Source organism: Gavialis gangeticus, unplaced genomic scaffold, assembly GCF_001723915.1.
Source record: "Gavialis gangeticus isolate Ggan-Ray unplaced genomic scaffold, GavGan_comp1, whole genome shotgun sequence".
Lineage (NCBI taxonomy): Eukaryota > Metazoa > Chordata > Crocodylia > Gavialidae > Gavialis > Gavialis gangeticus.
In genome coordinates, this window is record NW_017728994.1 from 24,613,547 (window position 1) to 24,637,515 (window position 23,969).

The following is a 23,969-nucleotide window of genomic DNA, read 5'->3' on the forward strand; positions in this document are numbered from 1 at the left end:
CCCCATATTCACCCACCCTCCCATACCACTCCACACCCCTTCCTGAAATATACACGAGTAAGACTTCATTTTGATACATGATGCAAATACACACAAATTAGGACAAAAAAATCTTTTAAAAATAAAATTAAAATAAATTACTGTAGATGTTAGATTTTTTTGTATATAATTTGGTTGTGGTTTTTTTCCGGTTCCAAGATGGCAAACCCCCTTCCCAAAAGAAGTATTTCTGGGGCAGGGGCAGGGACTTCCAGTGAAAATATTCAGGGGTTAGGAGGTGTGACTTCTGGTACCAAGATGGTAACCAGGGGGCCTGGCACCTGTCAAGAGGTAGGGCTACCCTTGTGGCCCTTGACAGCTCACCGTAACTCATGGAGAGGCCCTCCAGCCGAAATAATTGCCCTCCTGTGACCTACCATATAATGTAACTCATCCTTATTCTGAGTGTGTCTTTGTAAGAACAGCAGTATATAGCACAGTTGTAAGCAGGTGTTTTTGGAGACCAGAGGCAAAAGCTAGAAGGTATCAAAGAAATCCTAATGAATGAGGTTGATGGAGAAAAAAAGGCATAGAGAACTGGCAGTTTGAATTCCCAGTAGCTTGCTTTTTGAACCATTATGAGTATGTGTAATCTCCTGGAGAGTGGACTTCGAGTAGACTTCTCTCTGAGGTAGCATTAATTTAGATAGGAACCTCCACAGGGTGAATACATATTGATTCTGGGCTTGTAAGAGAATATATAAAATTGGGTCTGAAAAGCAGGAGTAATTGCAGCCAATGTCTTTCTTTCATGGTACCCCAAAAAGGGTGTTAATGTTCCCAGCAAGGTGAGGCAAGAATGAGATCATCCTTAAATATGAATCTACTATATTTTGTGAATTAGTGTCATAACCTTCACCTAATTTTGCTTGTTTTATATGGACTATGCATTTCACAAATATGAAAAGTATTATATTATATATAGTATCTATAATATGAATTTCACAAATGTGAAAACTATTATATATGTATACTATATATATGTTTTAACTCAACATAGAGGATTTTGTGCCATATGGAGAAATCTAGTAAGGCAATGGGCAGAAACTGGAATGCCCTACTATTTCAATAATTATATGCATTATCTGACTTTTAGAGCAGTGATCCATTGTACAAACAGACTTACCAGCTGCACAGGATTGGAAGTATTTAGCTATATGGTGGGTCCAATTTTCTTTTAAGGGAAAATAAAAGTTTTCAGTGAGGATAGCAAGTGTTCATTCTTTAGAACTAGTGCTGTCCCTAAGTGCTGCTTTAAATGGCTGAGAATGGGCTGAAGAGATGTTCTGCTGAGGACTGTAGATTCTTATCAGCCTAATTGAGCCATCATTTGTTGACATGAGTGAAATCATGTGACTTGCCTTAATGCATTTCTCAGTAACAGCAGGAATCTAGAATGCAGTTCGTGTAAGGGTAATGCCAATAGAAATGTTAAAATCCTCAGAATGGCCTGGGATGGGAAATAATATAAGGGTGATATTGTAATTATGAAGACAATTGTTTTAACATTTTCCTCATGTAATATTTGGAAGATAAAAGACTGTGTTGGACCAAAACTTAAGCCAATAATTCTGAAAATACCAATCACTTGTGTACAAAACCCCAGTAAATTCAGTTTATACATGGGTTTTTTCTGGGTTTTTTTTTTTTTACTTTCAGCTATGGTAGTTATTAGTTAGTTGTAACCACTTTTTCTTCATGCAGAACTTCTCATGCTATATTTATCAGTTGCAGAGCTGATTTCATATGTTCACTTTCATAAATTGGTTGTATACCAGGGAAGATGATTACACAGAAACGGGCAACATTGTTTGTTGTGTCAAGGAGGATAGTTTAAAGTGTCCCAGAGAGCATGCCAGTATGCTGGGGGTCTCTGGTTTATCTTAAACCAGGAAGGGGTCTGGGACAGACATTGCATAAACTGGTTTGAGCCAAATCAGTTAAATCTGATACTACATTCAACCAGGTTTATCTTAAACCGGTTTCAGCCATTTTCAAATTGGTTTATGTGCACTGAACATCTGTTTTGTTACATGTTTAAACCAGTTTCTGATCACTTAAACCAGTTTGTGTGTAATGTCTCTCCCTAGCCTTTACGAGTCACATTCCTTCAGTTTGTATAAGGGACAAACCTACATTCATTAATTGCTCTGAGAAATCACATTTATCACAGGCAATCATTATGATAAATAGAATAGCAAAAAGATTTATTATATCAGCAACATAAATCACATAAGGAACTAAGGATCGTAGAGATATAAGACATTAACATAAACGTTAAAGCAACATCTTGCCCTGCACATCTTACTAAAATGTAGCACCTTTCACTGACCAGAAAACTGACTCAGTTCTCCTGACAGATATTTCCTGAAAACAGCATCTTAGTTTGCAATACCATCTTCTACCAGCTGGCAGACCAGATTACCCACAGCCTAGGTATCGCTAGACAAAAGCCTTTTCCCAAGGCATCCCTTATATAATTTTTTCCCATTCAAGTTTTGGTAAGCATGTGTACGTTATGCAGATGACTTCTCTCCCTCCCCCCCCAAGATATGTATATGTCTGTTATGACAGATGTTACTCTGAATTTACAATTGTATTTAAGATATATAGAAATATATACACATCCTTTCAATCAATAAACTGTTAGCTAAATTTCCTTGGCTGTCAATTATTCAAGAGAGATATAGACTCTCCCTCATTCTAGTCAAGGCTGAAAAATATCAATCTCTGCATGAGATAGCTTCCAGGTGTTATTTGCCTGAGAGCAGATTCCTCCTGCTAAAAGTTTTTCTTTTGAAATGTAAACCACAACTGTTTACCATTATCACCTTTATCCAAATATACTTTGAAAGTTGTCACCTTTCTGACCGACTGATAGCCATACCAAATGCAAACACTCAGGGCATTTTTACATGTGCTTTGGGACATAGTGTCAAGTACTTTAATTAGCAAACCATGCTAATTAAATGTGCCTGCACGTCACATGTATCAGTGTCCCCATGGTGAAAAAATGGTGAATATGTTTTATTTCAAAGTGTCCAACCACTATTTTTTCAGTGCAGAGATGCTAGGGGACACTGATGCACATGATGCAGAAGGCGGCCGGAGCACGTCAATTTCCATGCTCCAGCAGACTCGATTAATCAAGTCTGCTCCAATGCACTGGATTTCCAGTGTGTCAGAGCAGGCTCCCCGAACATGCACAGTAGCCCTCAGAGATTAACCTCAGTGCTATATACGCATACACACCCACATGTGCGCGTGTGCGCACATACACATGCAAATTCTCAGAGATGAACTTCAGTGCTATATATATTAGACACACAGAGCCATCCCAAATGCAAACTCTCACAGATGCATCTCAGTATATACATGTGTGTCTGCATGTACCACTTGTCTCTCTCATATATATGGGAATCTTTTCAAGTATGCATTTGGGATGGCTATGTATAGTATAGTGCAGTGTAGTGTAGTATAGCATAGTATAGATTACACACACACACTTAGGTTAGTCTATAAAGTACAAATGTACCCACCCGTCTACTTCCCTTTTATAAGCTAGGGTTTTTCTGAAGTACAAACAGCCCTTTTCTCCCTTCTCCAGGGCCAACCAAAAAGCCAACTTAATTCATGGAGCTGTTTCAAATGAACTCTCAACTATTTATAGGAATCACCCAACTCCTTCTCAATTGAAACTGATAATCAAATAGTTTGGATAACCCAAAATGTACCACACCTCAAAGAGGCAGACCACTCTGTTACAAAATGAAAGTCTAATCTCCAAGTGGTATAATTTTGTGTACAGGCAACCCCCGCTTAACACTGTTTCACTTAGCGCTATTTCGCTATAACGTTCATTTTAAATTGATGCCTGATTTCACTTAGCACTCAGTGAGTTTCGCTATAATGCTTGTGGTCACCATCTTGGGTCATTAAAAACAATTGCAGTCACCATCTTGGGTCGTCAAATACTTTTGGTTTCGCTTAATGTTCAGTTTTTCAGGAACAAATTAAGAGCACTAAGTGGGGTTGCCTGTATTAGCTTGTGTTTTTAATATGTTGTCATTGAAAGCTTGCTCAAGTGTCTTTGCAGAGCCTATACAATCTTTCCTTTTCCAAAACAAAATTGCTATTATGGCCATGTGTGCTAGCTCTGCATGCCACTAGTCTGCACTCAGCTAATGCTATTCTAAAATACAGTGTCTGACTTTTGAAGGAACATGTTCAAGTTATATATTTCATAGTGCTTAGTGTTGGAAGCGACCTAAACAGATCATCAGGTCCGAATCCCCTGTCCCAGGCAGGTACAAGTGCTGGGGTCATAACACCACAGCCAAATATCTATCCAGCCTCCTCTTGAAGACCCCCAAGGTAGGAGAGAGCACCACCTCCCTTCAGAGTCTGTTCCACAGCCTGGCATCCCTAACCATAAAGTAATGCCTCCTGATGTCCAGCCTGAACCTTCTCTCTAACAATTTGTGGCTGTTATTCCTATTAGCCCCCAAGTGGTGCACAGGGAGAACAGAGCCTCCCCCAATTTCCGCTGATTCCCCCTGGTGAGTTTGTAAATGGCCACCATGTCCCCTCTCAACCTTCTCTTGTGGAGGCTGAATAGATTCAGGCCCTTTAGCCTCTCTTCATAGGGCCTGACCTGCTGCCCTTTGACCATGCAAGTGGCCCTCCTCTGGACCCTGTCAATGCTAGCCACATCCCTCCTGAAGTGCGATGCCCAGAACTGGACGAAGTACTCCAACTGTGGCCTGACCAACACCGCACAGAGGGGAAGGATCACCTCCCTGGACCTGCTTGTGATGCATTTGTAGATGCACGACAAGGTGCGGTTAGCCTTACTGGCCGCTTCCTCACATTGGCGGCTCATATTCATCCTGGAGTCAACAATGACTCCAAGATTCCTTTCTGCCACTGTGTTGATAAGAAGCGTGTTCCTCAGCCTATAGGCATGTTGCAGGTTCCTTCTCCTTAGATGCAGCAACCTGCACTTGTCTGTGTTTAATTCCATTCTATTCTCATCCGCCCACCTCTGTAACCTGTCTAGATCTAGCTGGATTCTGTCCCTCCCTTCCAGCATGCCCACCCTACCCCAGATCTTGGTATCATCAGCAAATTTGGACAGCGTGCTTTCCACACCCACATCAAGATCACTGATAAAGATATTGAACAGTATAGGCCCCAGGACCGAGCCTGGGGGGACTCCACATATGAATATTTACCACTCTACAACTTAAAAACCAAGGACTGTCCTGGCATTTTGTTAAAAGCAAATGCTAAAGTACAATTTCCTAAATTTTAAGAGCTTCAAAAGCATTCAAAACAAAAGAAAAAATTATGGCTTAAAACCATAGTTCAGGGGTAACCACCTGTTGAGAAGCAATGCTGCAGGAACCACAACAGGGATGGTGCCTGAAATTCTATCCATTCCCATCATGCACCTGTTGCATTCTTCTTCCTTCATGCATCATCACAAGAAGCAACTCTTCAGCAGCATAAATTGTTCCTTCATTTGAATCTGTGCATATCTGTTTTTTCCAAATACAGTTATTTATGTGTAAATGAGAATATAATTGGCCTCCAAATCTCACTACTCTACTGTTGAAACAGCTTGATTCTAAGAATTCAGGTTGAATTTTCAGGTACTCCTATTTGAAAACCACTTTGTTGCTTGTAAAACAGAGCACATTGGATCAAAAAATCCACAATGCCCATTTTAGTATAATTTTTCCAAAGCAGAGATGCATTTTAATTGGCATCAGAAAAAGCTTTTGTCTGAACAACGGTCTGAATTTAAAAAACACATGTTTATAGTGCAGCCATTGATAACAAATGCAAAAAATAGGGAAAGTAATATTACAGATTTCCATGCCTTTACATGTTACTGGGATCAACTCTAACAAAAGAAATGTGGAACCCTAAACTTAGATCTTTTGTGCATACTTAAATACTGATAATTTATTAGTAGCATTGTTTTTCTGCTCAACTTTTTATTTTAAATAACTATTATCTCAGTCTGACCCTTTGTGTAAATGTTAAATTTAATTTAGGAGAGAAATCTTTACAGCTGGTTTAAATTCAATCTGAATTTATTTTAAGAAATAGCAACATCCTCAAATGTTATAAGATACAGCCTGATAACAATGCAACTCAGACCTGTATACTTCCAAATTTCCCTGTGCTTTGGTTTTGAGATCTCTCTTTAACAAAGTTGACATGGTAACAGACTAAATTCTTATATCCTCATAAGGATAGCATCTAATAAAGATTGACAAGCAGGAAGATAGCAGCAAAAATCTCCTTCAAATTGACTCAACACACCCCTTAGAATACAGAGGCTTCCCATTTTAATTTACATTTAAATAGTGTGTTAAGTCTGCCCAGACTTTACATATAATTTGAGACTCAACGTCCCTAAAGGCAGAGTCATCTGGGAGAGCAGAATAAGTATGTTTGCAGGCCTCTGCTGCAAAATCATGCTAAGGTTTCCTCCCCCTGGTGGTAGTGTTGGGGCTGATGAATATCTATTTTCACTCACTCACTGTCTTGTATAAAGCCTGATTTAGGTTTTGCAGTTGAAGCAGCTCATTACCGATAGACTGGTTTAGCATTTGTGCAGATTTACAAATTCTGCTAATGAAATAAAAGCATGCCCTTTCGCTGCTTCTCATTTTTCTAGGAACCAGTATATTTTTAAATGGGAAATGCAATTACAACCATTATGTCAATGAAAATTACATGCTGGGTTTATCTCTGTAGGTATCTGTCAAATGCAAAACGTACACAACATCTTCAGAGTAATAATGATGTTTTATCATTTTAATTACAAACACTTTGAAAAAAATCCCTAAAGTGTACCAATTGGGGTGGTCTAAATTAACAGTAGCTTGATAGCCCAAGGGTAGCAAAAATAGATTGAGCTACCAAATTTCATAGTAGTTATAGCAGCTGTCTTCTTGCCTCAGGGAACCTGGGTATTTAACAAAGCAGACAGCTTGGCATTGGCATCTGATTAGCAATGTGTGCATTGTTGGATAGAATATGTGCAGCTCTATTGTTTCACTGTTTGATTAGGAATTTGGAGAGTTGTGACATCATGTAGCGCTTACAGTTCAGCTTCTGTATGCTCACTTACAGGTACAGTAAATGGATTGTGATATTTTCTCAGTTATCATTAGCTATATAAAATGGGAACAGTCCATTTTTTAGTATTCAAAATAATCAATGAAACAGGACAGGATTTAAATGTCAGATACAGTTTCCTGTCTCTTCCATGCCAAAATCTGGTTGAACTGGCTGGATGAGTTTTTTTTAATTGGGAAGAGAGCACCATGAATCAGTTCTTCAGTTACCATAGATAAACACATCAGTCAGGATTTTTAAAAATCTGTTTACATGGATGTGAATTTGGAAGGGAGAATTTCTCTCCAGGAGGGATGGCTCAAATGAAGATTCAAACAGCTATTTTCTTAACCCCATAACAGATGGGTGGTTGGGGCACCCATTTGGGATGTGGGAGATCAAGGTTCAGAAAACCCAAATAAATGGTAAAAATTGTCTTGGTTTAACAGGCTTTATCTAAAAGCCCTTGTCTGGAGGAACAATCTTTGTGCAAACACAGATACTACTCTAAGGTCATGGTCTGAACTCCATACTGCCAAAAAAAGATCCCCCACGTGGCTCTTCCCTCCTTATTCTTTAAGTATACATCACAAATTATTGGTGCTCGTTGGCAGAGTTCAAATCACTGAACTCATTGCAAATAGTCTACTTCAGCTAGAAGTACATTCTTTTACTCTATCAAATCCATCTGAGGTAATAAGACTTGATGTTTTATTCAACAGAGCTGAGGAAAATTGTTGCACAATAGGTTAATTCAAAATGGCAGCATAGAAAATGCATCTGTCAGTGGGGATCAAATTACAGGGCAAGCTCCTCTCAATGCTTAGAAAAACAAGTCTGCAGTTCTACAGATTATGTGCATGTGTGTGTTTAAAGGGGTGGGAAAGGAGCTAAATATCTGAGCTAACCTCCAATTAAAGTCAATCATAAAAACAGCCAATGTAATGAGTGTGGATTTCTTTGGGTAATTATAACACCAACCACTTTTTTTTCTCTTTTAAATCTGTAATTCTGCCTTCTTGTTATTGCTTGCTTTGTCATTAATCGCCTCAGGAACTTGATTTCCTAGCAACAGACTCTGCCACCAAACATTTGGCTCCTGTTCAACATTTTCTTTGTGAAAAATGGCACTGCTGTTGCTGCCTGGCTGTTGCAGCTAGACTGGCTGTGTAAGTGCTCTAATAATGCATTCTTAAAAATCACATGATAAGAGGAGCAATGACTGAGCTTCACTAATTACTGGGCTGAGGAAGTCTATCTACAATTTGAAGGCTACTGGGGTAGAGGAAGGGTGAGGGGGTAAAAAGAGTGTGCATATTTTTTCTTATAAATAAAGATCATTAATAACCTGGAGGTGCACACTTACAAATAAACATTTTTAATCTCTCTGTTAGGCTCCTGTTTATTTGCCAGTTGTGAAAAGGAAAGATAACCTCTCTCAAAAAGTTGCTCAGGGATTTATTCTCCACTAGCTACAAATCATTTACCTTTAAATAATGGGCCATTGTGACTCTCAATCTGAAAACAAAATAAAACATTTAATTCCGAGCTATTTTTCTACACACATTACTTGAGAAGACAGTGGTAGAGACATCAGTATACAAAAGCACCTTCTGAAATGGTAGTCTGAGGCTTCATTGTATGCCTTCTCAACATTCAAAAGGTATCATGGTACTAAGCTAATGCATCACAGTGATAATTTACGCAGACCTTTTGTTCACATTTTGATTGGTTTCCTTTTCTTTAAGGGGAAGGAAAAGAAAAGGCTCTCTCTCAATTTATGAGACAGGAAATGTGTGTGTGCCATGTTTGAAAGCCTGAGAACATGTGGATATTGCTTCCAATGCAGTTATAGGATCTGCCCACAGTAGACAGTAATGTTTCTTTTTTTCATAACTTTAAGAAAGCACAGCATCACAAAAGGGCAGTTTTGGAAATAGCAAAATATAACTGGTCATTGAAATAACATAGCAACTATATGCTGCTAAGAATTATTCCCAAAAATGTCATTTCATAGATGTAGTGATGTAGAGTTTTATGGTGTAGAGTATCAATAGAGACAAAAGAAGTGTAGTTTCCCACAGCTATGAACATTTAGTGGATATTTTGATTCTTGCCAGTCTCTGTGTGTCACTTGTTTCCCATAATGCCTACAAAGTGCCAGTGTATTTTAATATACAAAACTATCACAATCCATCTTAAATTATCATAATCATCATATCAGTAAATTACAATAAAAATGGCTTCATTTAACATGCCTCTGAAAGGAGGAGACAGCACAAAAGAAATTTCATTTATACTTACATTGTTATAATAATCACATTTTTTCTGAAGTAGAATAGCCAAAAAACATGTAAAAATGATGTGAAATATTAAAACTGTGCTATGCATTGCTGACATCAAGCTTATGTTTTGACAGGCTCTTGTTGAAACTAGATAATTCTGCCATCAAGCCCTTGCTTGATACCCCAGTATCTCCTTGCTTAGACAAGCATTTAGGAATTGTGAGAAAATAAATATAAAAATACCAATGACACACAGTGAGTGCATCTACATGAGATGCTAACTGCACAGTAGCTTAACACTAAATGTATTTATCCACCTTAATACATGACATCCTATATTTCAAAAAGAGCCCAAAAGCAGAATACATATGCTTGAGAAGTACTATTTTAAAAAAAAATCTGTCATTACTTTTATGAAAAAATGGATACTGAAGAATGTAATTATACTGTAATCACATAATTTTTTAGTTTGTGGTAATAATTTTTTTAAATAACTTCCATTACATTACTAGTTAACTAAGCACTATCAACTTAAACAAAACAGATAAGATTTAAAAGCTGCCTTTTATTAAAGCACAACAGATATTTTTGGACTAGTCTCTTCAAAGTGAATGCATATGATTTAGACTAGTGCTGCCCAACTCATCCAGCCCCATGAACCAGAAGAGTGACATGGGGCCAGTCTGTAGGCTGGATCTGAAGCACACAGCCACATCATCTGGCCCTCTGAGGTTCAAATTTGACAGCCCCAGTGTTATTTGATGCAGTTCCCAGGGATGTAATAGCCACCACTACTCCCACCATCCATCAAATTTATGGTCCCACAAGCAGCCCCACAGGCCAAATAATGCAGCTCCATGCTCCAGATCTAGTCCACAAGACTCTCCATATCTAGAAATCTGGCAGCAGAACAAGTGGCAGGAGTGTTAGTTGCTATGGCTGTGGGAACTCCAGCAGTTAACACTGCCATTGCTGCCCACACTGTAAGATTTCTGGATCTGGTGCGAGCCCTACTACAGGCCAGATGACACAGCTCAGTGAGCTAGAGCCCATCCATGGGCCACATCTTGGTCACCCCTGATCTGGACAGCTTTAAAAGATTTAATTCTACAAACAATGCTAATGGAGGGCAACATCATTCAAAAAAAAGTTTCTGTAATGTAGTGGTTATTAGATAGACACTTGGCTGGAATGGTCTAGACAGGGATGAGCCCCATTTGAGTAGGGGGTAGATTAGATGACCTTGTGAGGTCCCTTCCAATCCTACTTTTCTATGATCTATGAACTAGACAGCTAAGGAAAATCAACTGAAGGTATCTAAGTCAACGTGTGCATGGTAATATACATTAAACTTCAACTGGGAATGCTCTCATTTAGGTATAAAGGGGTTTTCAAATCACTGTAGCTTAATGGTCCTAGCTGAGATCATGAACTAGTTTTAAAATTTATACCAGTAATCTTTAAGTACCAAAAAACTTCACTGGTTTACCAACACAAACACACAGGAAAATTTAGGCTTTTCTGGATTGTGGTGAAGTAGCATCTTATGAAAACCAGGCTGACTGAGTCATGATACCAAGATCTAGGCATGACCATCTCCTATGAAAGTGGGATGGTAACTTGTGACACCAAGTGATAACTTGTGATAACCAAGACGCCAGCTGTGTATAACCAGGCCATAAGGTCAGAAAGCTTCACTGCTCTGACTCCTTCTCAGCAATGGTTCTTGGATACTGGGGAACTTGATGTTCACAAGCTGTGTCAACACAGAAGTTAAGCATAAGAGGAACTATAGACCATCACCAATATTAAAGATGCTGCAAGTGACAGTCATACTGTTTGGTCATGAACAAAGTGAAATAAAGACCTGGAAACTCAAGAAATTCTTGCAAATGTTAAATGGCATAGATTGGGAAGAGATTCACGTAATATGTTAGCACTGATATTTTGCAGGTTTTTTTTACTTTACATGGCATAACTTTAAAAATTAATTTGAAGATGTTCCCTTACCCACAATCTATTTTTTTCCTCTGATGGAAAGATACACTGGGTATTCCACTAATTGAATGATTGAACTGGTATGATATTGTTATAATCGGTCAACAGTAAAACTGACTGCAATACCATATGAGTTACTATACTGAGAACAATAATTACAATCAATATTGCAATTTCCCATCCTCAGTAAGGAGCTCCTGCTTAGGGTCAAAAGAAAAACTGATGTAAAGAAAGAACTTCCAAGACTATATAGCCATAAGCATAAATGCTATCACAGCAGCAAGTGACACTGCTTCTTCCACTCAGCGCCTTTAATAACAAACATTAAATGACTGTGGGTACAGTATTGACAAAGAAATTGAATATGACTAACTTGGGAAATAGGGATGTGGATCTGAGAAAAAGAATCAAGGCAGCTCTATAGCCCTTTATGGCAGCAGTATAAAATATACAGAGAAAAATTAAAATGTATCTGGTTGTATGACAATGTAAAATCAACTGTCAGAATGGAGTTAGACTCTTACAAGGTGTCCTACAAAAAGGGCATATTCTGTTTTCTTCAATTTTTCCATTATTGTGTGGATAAACAGAAAATTGCAGGTCAAAAGACATGTAAATCTGAAAGCAAAATAACAATTTTCAGAAGACCTTCTCCCAGCTTTTCCTGCTCTCCTTAACAACCTTCTTCAACAAGCAGAGTTTTCTTATAGGACATACAATTTCAGTTTTTTGACATATATGAAAATCTTGAAAGTGGTAGCCAAAATTTTCCAACATAACTGTTTAAAATTAAGCACCAAAGTAAGTGCTCCCATAGTCTTCAGCAGGTGTTACAAATGGTCGTCACATCTGAAAAACCAGTCCACTTACTTAAATATGTAAATATTCAATAATTATAGCTGCAAGGCATCCAATATATCTGAAAATCAGACCATTAAGGTGTCTCACTATGGACCTAAATCACACAAGTTCTGAATGTTTTGATTATAACTTGTAGGTGTTCAATAATGCAAGTCTTTTAAAGAAGGTACACACTGATGGAAGAAAACCACTAAGAACAAATGTACACAAGTAAGATCCAACCAAGTTTTTAAGGTAAGGGCTGGTTAACAACTCCAAAAGCAGAGTGGTGATGTGGACCCTTGGAAATCTTGACTTATGCTTGAAATAAACATAATCACTGAGAACAGGAGAAGGCTGCTAAAGCCCAATGAAAACCAGCCATAAGCTGCCAACAGTGACGTGTAATCAGGCACCAGTGGTGCAGCTGATGCAGAATGAATGAGGAGAGGAGATATGCCAATGGAACAAATTGCTGGCAATGTTGTTTCAAACTTGGGAGAAGAAGGGAGAAGGAAGAGACTTGAGGGTACCTATATAAATAGGTGATAAAACTGTAGATATAACTAATATAACTGAAACATGCCTTTTTCCCTGTCTTTCCCTTTGTCTTTCATTTACACCTCTTTTTCATTTTCCAAGCTTTAGAGAAATGGCTCCATCTCTACCACATCTTGTTTCTAGCCATGTTTTTCAGGGTTCTCTTTTTTGCAAATTTTTCTCAGATCTGTTTAGTCAATCTTATCACCAGATATCTAAAAGGAATTAATTGTGTTCCTATGCAGTAAAAAGTTCTTTTTCAGGGTTCTGTCATGGGTCTATTTTTTGTTTTTTTTGTTCATCTACTACCTGTTTCTCAGTGTGCGACTTTATTAGATTTCAGAGCTGAGTTTCATCTACATGCTGTTTTGCTGAATGATGCATTGGCAAGGCGTTTGTACCTATTCTAGTAAGTATGTGTAGGCAATCAGAGAGTACTTCAAAACTCTTCTGGGAAAGAATTGTCCTCTTGAGCCTAGAACATGGAACTGCTTAATAGGGCTGTGGAAAGCTTCGGTTGCTGATTCAATTCGGTGGAGATTCAGCCCGATCTGGCCGCCAAATCTCCAAATCTGAACCAAATCAGGAGACCCTTTAATCTCTCCAAATCAAATCAGAACCCTCCGAATCAATTTGGAGAGATTCAGAAAGATTTGATGATTTGGACATAGACACAGCTTTAAATGTTTTTTTCTACATACCTCAAGGTACTAGGCCACTTGTGAACACTAAGATGGTGGGGCGGATGGAGCATCCCATGGAAATGCGCGGGGGTGTGGGGTCCCAGTGCACTTGGTGGTGGACTGGAAGTGGACCAGAAGCACTTCTGGTCCACTTCTGGGTCTGCCACGGAGTGCACAGGACCTCCCCCACTGGTGACTGGTGCCTCCTGGGTCTGGGGAGACACTCGGGGTCCCTCTGTAACCGATTGCTGAGCTGGCTGAGTGCAGGGGGGGGTCCACTCCTGAGCATGCAGGGAGCCCCCCTGCATGCTCCCTGGCAGACCCAGAAGATCCCGGTTCACTGCCAACCACATGGAGGGCCCCCCTGCACTACTGTGGGACACTCCATCCACCCCACCATCTCCATGTTTGTGAGCTGTACATGGTACCTCGAGGTTTACAGAAAAGCATTTAAAGCTGTGTCTATGGCCGAATCGGTGATTCTCTGAATCAGCATCGAATTGGATTCAGCCGAATCAAATCAGGACAGTGATCCAAATCAACTAATCGAATACGGCCCGATTTGCACACCCCTACTGCTTAATAGACTCAGGATAGCATTTATTTTGAATTAAGTATTCTTGACTTTAATAACAAGTGAACATGAAACTGTATGTTGGTAATCTTTCCACATATTGCAACAGATTAAAAGAAAAAGAAAAGGCCTGGTCAGTCTGGACGCAGAACTTTATTACCTATGTAGTATGTGTTTAATTTCTGCTCAGATCTCCCACTCAAAGTGGAAAAGTATACTGAGAAAGGAAATATATTCAAGGAACTAGAATATCATTGTGCTATTTACTCTTTGCCTGCCAGAGCGTAACATAGGCAACCTGTATAAGCGCTCAAAAATCTTCTGTTCCAATGCCCTCCCCTGCCTACTTAACTGTGAATTATGTAAATGAAATGATATTTAATAAGAAATAGACCTTGTTCACCTGGACAAAAGAATGTAATAAAAGCATAGAAAACAGGCAACAAAAGGATCCATTGCTGATATTCCATAGCACTGTTAAGTACCATGTTTCATGAGTAATGCCAAAAAATAAATGAACAGACAGTATCGTGTGCAGATAACTTTTTATCTAATATTACTGCCAATTTGTCTGAGGGCCTTGCAGCTATCCATATGCATATCCAAGGTGGAGACTTTTAGAGATAATGACAGGCTAGATAAAGTCTACGCATGCATTTAATTATAAGAATAAACACTCAGCCAAGCAAATAAAACAATAAATCACTGAACCCTAATACAGATGGAATAGTTTACACTGGGGTGGCCAACATGTGGCATGTGTGCCACAAGAAGCACGCACAGCCACTTCGTTTGGCTTAGAGAAGATGTGGGAGGGAGCAGAGAGAACAGCAGCAACTGAAGAGAGAAAAGCAATGGATCAGACAGGGGAAGACAATCATAGTGGGACTTAGGGAGGGTGTAGGGTTTTGTGGCACACCTACCAAAACATTGGCCCTTACTGGTTTAGAAAATTGTGAGCAACTTTAACATTAAAACGCTTCTAGAAAGTCATGAAAAAACACTTTAGGCTGCTCACAGATGTTATGGTCACAGAATAGAGATCTGAGGAATTCTGTGTGCAATTGGGATTTAACGAATTTTATGCCAATGGGCTCTTCTTGCATGGGGCCATTTAAACCCCATCAGCTGCAGCATGGGGCTTGACATGGTCCCGATCACAGGGAACTAATGAGCTCTCCCACACAGAGACATGAAAGACCTGTGCTGCAAGGCAGGGGATACTTTTGTGTCCTGGATTCAGAACCCAACCCAGGGCTTCCACCTTCAGTTGCTTGTTGATATTAGTGGCCCCAGATCTAGGACACATGCCACACATTTAATTTAAAGGTGTGGAACACCCTTGTGGCTGGTTTGCCATTTTAGCCCCCATAAGTTCCTCAAATATGTGGAACATTACAATTTATCATGCAATCACCATGTTAATCATATTTTGCAATTCAGTACTCCTATTTTTTGGCTTGAGTAGTGGTGGTGGCAATAATACATTTTGCAGAAGTTACAACAGAGAAATGTTAGTGAAGGATGCAAAAAACAAAATACTGATCTGCTTTTTCTGTACTAATATTCTTAGGGTCCTTCCTAAAGCCAAATGTTCCCTTAATTTGAGCGTGCTCAAAAATTTCTCCAGCATTTCACAACTATTTATTTTTCCAGTCCAAGTGCACATCTTCAATTTTACCATATTTTCTTATATATAACAGGGTCCCAAATATAACACAAAAATACATAATATAACACACAATATTTTTGGAAGGTTCCAAGAAGGAAAAAAGATCCTATATCTTGGAGCATGGGCAAGTACTTGAGGTCTGGGTCTCCAGGGATGGAGGCTTCATGCTGGGGCTGCAGGCTAGGGGCTACTAGCTAGGACTAGGGACCTGGGAACTGGAGGCTGCATGCCAGGATTGGAGGCTTGAGAGCCAGGGCCACATGCTGGCTCCAACCCTGACATGCCAGAGCTGGAGGTGTGCACCAGTCCCAAGGCTGGATCTAGCCAGTGTGCAGGGTCTGGCCACAGGCCTGCTATGCGTGCAAGCCTGAGAGAGCATGTTGTTAGAGAGGGGGGTGTCATATAGGTCTGGACATTTGGTGGCAATGGAAGGTAGAGGGGAAGGGGCCCCATAAAAATTAACACTGCCACCCCCTGCCCCTGCTGCCAAATGTCCAGGCCCACGGGGAGCCTGTTCCTTGCATATAATGAGCACTCCAATTTTTTCCCAGCTGGTTTAGGGGAAAAAGGTGCAGGTTATTTGTGAGAAAATGTAGCATTTTCAGTTTGAAAGGAAATTCTCAGCCTCTTGGTCAACAAAAAGAATAAAGCTTGGATGCCTCCTACAGAATATTCCTGACCAAAAAGATAAATCAGCTCCTCAACATGTAGCTGATCCAAACAGATTGAACACAAAAGACAGGCTTCAAAACTAAAATTAGGATAGAGTAGGCTGGATCTATACAACAAAATCCCTTTGTCACCTTGTATAACTCTTCACATGTTCTATGAAGTATCTCCATTGAGAATATTTTTTCTCAAAAATACATTACTCACTGGTATTTATATGCAAGTATGCTAAGATATAGAAAAACAAAAAAGCTTAGTGTAGAGTAGCTTGCTAACATTTGTCATTCCTCTTTGCTGAACAATACTCTTAGCCTTTCTGCAATTTTTAGCCTACAGCACTTATCCCCAAGTGTGTCATTCAGAATAGACTACAGTATAATTATTTGGAAATGAAAACACAGTTCATTTTTAAAATATAAATTAAAAATGAGCAGGCTATTGAAGAAATATGTATTCTTGAAATGTATCTCAAATATGTGGCAGGAGCAGTGGGATGTCTTTCTTTTGTATAACCTTTTCAGTGTAAGTATTTTTTGACAGTTATAAAGGGGCAGTCTTGGCCATACACAAGAATCAATAACAACCATGTAAAGCCTACAGCAGTGCACACTAACAGGCTGTAGGAGACATTAACACTAGCTGAAAGAAATAACTGTATTTTCAATGAACTTGTTCCTCCTGGATAATCAATTTTTTACACTCTTTACCAGCTGTTCCCGCATAGCTCAGGTAGCAGAATGGCAGCAGCTGTCATACGGAAACCATATATTATATGCATATTATGTGTTTTTAATCTATCATAGGTGTTGTATACATTTGCTAATTGTAATCAGTCATATCAACATCAGAGCAAAATGAAAACAAATTCACTCTTTGTATTTAGGCAGTATGCAGTCCACACAAATACACTAAGCTTCAATACATTTCAAATAAACTAATTGTGGATTTAACTCTTGTCACCACTACTCTCCCCACCCCCACCAAAAAAACCCAACTCTAATCCCAGAAATAGGATTTTATCATTAAATCATAGCTTTCCCCACCCCCGCCCACATTCAAGAGACTTGTCATGATCATTGTTTCTGAAATATTGAGTTATAAGGTGCCATGGTAATTACTATGGAATAAACAGCAATTAAGATTGTTCACACAAATAAGCTCAAACTGTTTGCAGTGAATAATTATGCTAATAGTGTTTTTCTACATAATCTGTGCATCCTTCACAACAATTTGCCAGCAAATGTGAAATGTAAATTTGATGCACTATTACAGAAGCTCTTAAAGTATTTTTGGTTTCTTATGGTTTCCTGCACTCATTTTAAGAAGCATATATCTAAAATATACTAATATTGCAGTAAACGCAAAGATAAACAAATCAAACCACTTTATAGAAGTAGTAGTAATTTCCATAGCCTTCTTACACTACATGCAAAATGTATTCTACTATAGCTTAAATTTTATAGAGATTGCTGTAACACACAAACACTTGACAACTTTAAAATAAGCTAAACTTACTGCTATATAATAAACTTTGGCTTTTTCCACCATTTTCCAGTTCTTGTCCAGATCAAGATGCTTCTCCTTCTTATAACAATTAGCAGCAGCAAGATTAGCAACAAGGGACCTAAAATGTTAAAAGAAAAAGGCATCAATTACAGATGGTTTCAGCAGCGCTTTTCTTAACATGGCTTCAATTCTTCCACCAGGAACAAGGACTTTTTAAAGTAAATTACATCAGAGTGTAAAACAGAGAACAATAACAGGCAAGTAATGTTTAAAAAACATGGCTATTTAATAATGTCTGCTTTTTTAAAAACAAAATATTAATTCTTCTGCTTACAGTGTATGACGTCATCCAGTTTCCTGAGATTATTTGTCCACATCATAAAAATCAGTGACATTAATGGCGTGTAGATGTTTTATGGAGGTGAGAGTTTGTGATAACATTTTTTCCCCATTTATAGAATTTTAATTTAATTTGAAAGAACTCATTGCAATAAGATGCCTCTCTAAAATTGATCAATTTATACATTTTTTTTAGACTGAAACAATAGCTAGATGAAAATATTGCTATAAATAACATTTGTAGCTTAAGATGCTAAAAGATTACTCAGTTCTTGATTTTAGGCACAAGCTAATTGTTGGTAATGTTGAGAATACTTGTTGGCTACTGCACTATTGACACTAAATACACACAGACATACTAGGGCTTTGTGAAATTTTGATGGCCGTTTCATTTTGTATTTGGACATTTTGATGGTCAAAACACCGAATCCTAAATGAAACACAAGGCTCCAAAACAGCTCCGAAACAAAACGGCCATCCAAAACATTTTGGAAATTCTCCAGAATGATTCAGATGTTTCTGAAATGTTTCAGATGTTTCAGAGCTGATTCAGAGCAGTTTCGAATGTGGGCTTGCAGGGAAAGATAAACTAAGAGGGAGGGAGAAGGGGTGGGGGTGAGACTGCTCTGATATTGACATCTGTAGCTGGCCAGTGACAACGATCTGTCCCTGAGGTCCCTTCCAATCCCAGTGCTCTGGGGGAGGGACAGCGAAGCACCATAAAAAGGCTCTTTGTGAACTGCTGTATGCCATTTTGCAGCTGCATCTGTGAGTGTCTGGAGCAGCAGCAGAGAGCAACATCTGTAAGCTTGGCTTGCAGCTTGGTAGTGCCATGCTACCAAGTTGTAGCCATTGCCATTAATCATTTCCTTTTTACCCTTCCCTACCCTGCCCTAAAAACCCTGTTATTTGTTCTTCTTATTTTCCCCCCCAAACAAAAAGAAAGCAGTGCTTTGCCTGGAAAACACTCAATACATGTACATTTATTATACACACACTCATCCAGACACACATTTTTTTCCAGTACATGAAATATGAAGCATGCTGGAAAGGCAGGTGCCAGGTCCTCTCGCTAGGGGGCAGAGGGGCAGGAGAGGGGGCAGAGGGAGAGTTATAAGTTCCCCCCCCTCCAAATTTTGATGCAGCCTGTTTCTTAGCACTAGCAGGCATGAGGCTTCTGGTGCTAGTAGCAGCAAGGAGGTGGGACCAGTGCCTGCATCTGCACCCTCCCCAATAACACCAGCCATAATATCATCCCCCCGGCACCACCAGAATGACAAGCAGCACCAGCATGACAGTTTCCTCCACCCCCATTTCAGTTCCCAACCTGAGCCTTCTAGTGCCAGAAGAGGAGCTGGATATGGAAGTAGGGGACCTGAATGCCCTAGCAAAAGAAATTTCAGGGACCAAGAAGGAATGTGAGTTGTGCTCTACTCCCCTCCAAGTTCCCCTAGAGCCAGGTCTCCTTCTCTAGGAGACAGTTCAGAGGAAGATGAGGTAGAGGTTGTGGAGGCAAGCAGCTCAGCTAAGTCTGCTTCTCCTGTTGTTGTGCCTCTGCCTGCTGAGAAGGGGTTTCAGGCAGGATCCACACCTGCATCCCAGAAATGAGGAGGTAGTGTGGTGTGGGATCATGTTGAGGTGGTAGATGTTCCCAGATATGCTATCTGCCTTCACTGCTGATATAAGACCAGCTGGGGCAAGGAGAAGAAACACTATAGCACCATGGGGATGCTGATGCATCTCTGCAGGCACCAGCCCCTTGCCCTTGCTCCTCCTCACCCTGGCACTGGTGGGAGCATGCCCAAAAAGAAGTCCCCCTCTCACTCCAAAGCCCCCATTCCCCCAAAGGAGAGGCAGATCACCCTGGAACAGTGGGGGAAAGGTGGGCACACAGCGGGGTGCGGTGCAAAGGCAAGTGAGATCACCAAGAGCATTGGGGATATGCTTGCTCTGGATGGCTAACCCTTCTCCCTACTTGAGCAGCTGGGGTCAGACGGCTGATGGCTCTTGTGGCCCCATCCTACCAAGTGCCCGCACGCACCACCTTCAGCAAGGTAGTGGTGCCCTCTCTGTATGAGGCATGCAGGGAGTACATGAGGGAAGAGCTGTGCAAGACAGGTCCGCAGGTAGCCTTGCATTTCTCCTCAGACATCTGGAGCAGCCAGGGTGGAGATCATGCCTACCTCTCCCTCACAGGGCACTGAGGCAATAAGTCAGGGTGTTGGTGTGCTCTCCTTCAAGCGGAGGTGATGGATGAATCCCCCACAGCAAGGGAGATCATGGTGGCCATGAACCACATGGTGCAAGGGTGGCTTGTTGAGCAGGGCAAGCTCACCCATGGGTTCATGGTCACCAACAATGGGGCCAATATGATTAAGCCACCCAACTATGCCAACTTTGTTGCCACCTGCTGTGTGGCAAACAAGTTCCACCTCATAGTCAGGGACACCTTGGAGGGGGATAGGGCTGCTGGTTATGGCACTGTCACAACTGGCCAGCTCATTCTGAAGTGCAGGAAAGTGGCGGGGGACTTCCATCACAGCATCACGGGGGGCCAAGACGCTGTGGGACAAACAGACAGAGCTGAGCCTCTCATAGCACAAAATCATCCAGGATGTGGAGACTTGGTGGAACGCCACATACCTCACACTGGAAAGGCTGGTGGAGCCATTCCTTGAGGCCACTGAGACCATCAGCACTGGCAATGCCCTCCTTAGCCAGGTGATCCCCATAGTGAGGGAACTTGAGAACCAAATGGAGAAGTTCCAAAGAATCAATGTTTCTGGCTGGGGCAAGCCACTCTCACTAAAGGTGCAGGCACGGGTGAACCAGCTGGCAGACAGCATCAAGAAACGGCTGTATCCGTTGCAGTCCAGTACAGTCCACATGCTGGTGGCCATGTGTGACCCGACGGTGAAGCATGTGCGCCTCCAAAACCCTGGATCATTGGATGGAGGTGCTGGTGAACAGAATCTAGGAGGCAGAAGGGCAGAGGCACGGGGACATGGAAGAGGAGGATCCACATCCCCATGCCAGCACTCCCAGCAGCAGCCAGTCTCCTCCACAACAGGCGCTGCCAATGTGGGACAAGGGCATGGCTTCAATGGTAGGGTCCAGATGCACCAGACCCTAGCATTGGGCAGGTAGTGCCAAGGCCTCAGTGGCTACTTATCTCGGCGAGGACGTGGTGCTGCTGGACTAGGACCCCTTGGTCTATTGGGCAACCTGCATCCAGATGTGGCAGGATCTGGCCATGGTTGCCCTGGAACACCTGTCCTGTCCACTGACCAGTGGTCCAAGTGAGATGGTGTTCAGCACTGCTGGGGATGTTGTGACACCCCACCACACCTCCTTGAATCCTGGTTTGGTGGAACAGCTGGTGTTCCTGAAGGTGAATCTCCCGCTGCCCAAGCTCCACCTCCAGATGGAGTAAGTGCTACCCTCCTCACTCTGTCTGAACCTTTTTCTTTTTTCTTTTTTAAACCATTTAATGCCCTGCTCTCAGAGCCAGAGGTGGCACTCAGTGCATCTCCAGCCAGCAGGGGAAGAATATGTGCCTGCTGAGCTCCCATGCCAGGACAAACTTGGAGGTATCTGCTGGAGCTATGGGGAAGGAGGAAGCCCCAGGTCCTGGGCATGACCTAAAACTGCACCCTGCTAGGGCTGGGAGGCCTGGTGGGACTACCGGTGGCACAGCAGCCCCAGGAAATGCCAGGACTAAGGATTTCTCTGGTGGAAGGCAGGTAGGAGGTGCCTTATAACCTCCAGTCACCAGTGAGTGAGCTTAGCTGCCTGGAATGTAATCTGTGAGGCGTGGGTTTTTGGGTTTAAAACCCTTCATCAGGCTGAGGAAGCACCTAGTTTGTGTATTTGTCCTCTTCCTGGATGGAAGGAATAGTAAAGAAGCCAGAGGCTGGCATGCAATGCAGGCAAGAAAGCCAGTCAGTATAAATGGAAATGGAGGTGTCAGGGGGTAAGAGACAGGCTGGGGTAGGGGGCAAGGGGGATGTAGCAGGTAAAAGTGGAAAGGTATCTGGGGAGTCAGATGTCAGGCAAGTTGTAGTGTGTCACAAATCCAATGCCTATATTGAATCCATGAGTTTCTATAACTAGGAGGTTGATAAAGTGAAGTTCATAGGCCTGTCAGTGAAAAGTGGTTTGTAAATTCTCTTTGAGGATCAGGACTGAGAGATTGGAGACAGAGTGGCTTTCTTGTGAGAAATATGCACCCACAGATAGTCGGGTATTCTTGTCTGTAATAAATTCTGGTGCGCAGTTTGTGGGGGTACTAGAGATACATTTTGCATGTCACGTCATGGCATGGTCTGGATCCATTCAGTGTTTTGGGCTGTAGGAAGTTGGCTTCTGGTGATGAGGTTAGCGAGGTTCAGCTTGTTTGAATTTACAGCAGATTATTCCTACTTGAGATGCGCACCATCTCTCGAAAGTCCATTTCTCTTATCTTTTTCCCATTTCCCCATCTTATGGGGGGGGGGGCGGAATTCTATCATCCACAGCAGGCCCTCACAGTCAAAAATGATTGTTTTCTATGACTGCCTTATCTGCGAGTCTGAAGATGGGTGACAAGCCCAAACCTGCATCAATAGGTTCTATTACAACTTGGGCATGTGTTTCCATGCGGGATGGGTGGCTCTAGCTTCTTAGTTTGCTCCACGACATGCTGTTTTTGCTGCTCCTGTTGTCATTGTGAGATTTCAAAATACTAAGCTCCTTGCACCAGACTCTTCTTCCATTTGGTGAAGTCCTTGGTGATAGTCTCCCACGAGTTGATGTTGATGCAGCAGTTTTTTCAAGTTGACCTTAAAACATGCTTGAAGCACCTTCTCTGCCTTCCTCTGAGTGTATGCCTTGACTGAGCTTGGAGAATAAAACTTGCTTCGCGAGTCTGGATTCAGACATCCGGATGACGTGGCTAGTCCAGTGAATTTGATGTTTGTGATATTTGCTTGCAAGAAGATGCTAAAATTGGTGCGTCTGTCTTCCCACTGGATTCGAATGATCTGCTGCAGGCAGCGTTGATGGTATTTCTCCAGCAACTTGAGGTGTCTCCTGTATGCTGTCCCCATATTAGCTCCATCCAGTAAGGTAGAGATCACAACTGCATGATAAACCATGAGTTTGGTTTTGAATCTGATGTCACAATCTTTGAACCCTAGGTGTGTGAAGGCTGCACTTGCACATTTGAGGCGATGTTGGATTTCTTCACTGACATCAGAGGCTTTCAAGGTATGGGAAATTGTCTTAGGATGAACTACTGGGTTCAGAAGATTCCCCGCACTTGAACAAAGGATGTACTCACGGTTGTTTTCACCCTTGCAAAGCTTTACTTAAGGATACTCGCAGAGGCAGACGATAGAACAGAGCAGAGAGTATGGTCACCTCACACTGGCCTTAGGTGGCAGCCGCCACCCTGCATGGTTCCCCTGGCCCTGGCGTGTCCCGATCCCGGGGATGCAATAACCTGCACCGGGGCTCCGCGCAAGTCGGAACTCTTGCCAGAGCTGAGGAACCCATCATAACTTAAGAATGTACAGCTTATATAGTCTGGAGTAAACAACATTATCTTGAGCTATCTCAAGCAAGGAATTTGGGGATGAGTTCTGATCCAATGCACCTGGTGTTTACCTCATTCCACTGTCTTACAACATTCTACTATCTAGGTTCATGGT

The 23,969-nt window shown here is 41.3% G+C and overlaps 1 protein-coding gene across 2 annotated transcripts in view; it reads right to left on the bottom strand.

The window, feature by feature from the left end:
* Positions 1-23,969, bottom strand: part of ADK (adenosine kinase) — a 713,431-nt gene that overhangs the window by 319,208 nt on the left and 370,254 nt on the right. For both annotated transcript variants that reach the window (XM_019502383.1, XM_019502384.1), the window contains exon 6: positions 17,950-18,058. In XM_019502383.1, the coding sequence (XP_019357928.1) occupies positions 17,950-18,058 (109 nt within the window). The remainder of the gene's footprint in view (positions 1-17,949; positions 18,059-23,969) is intronic.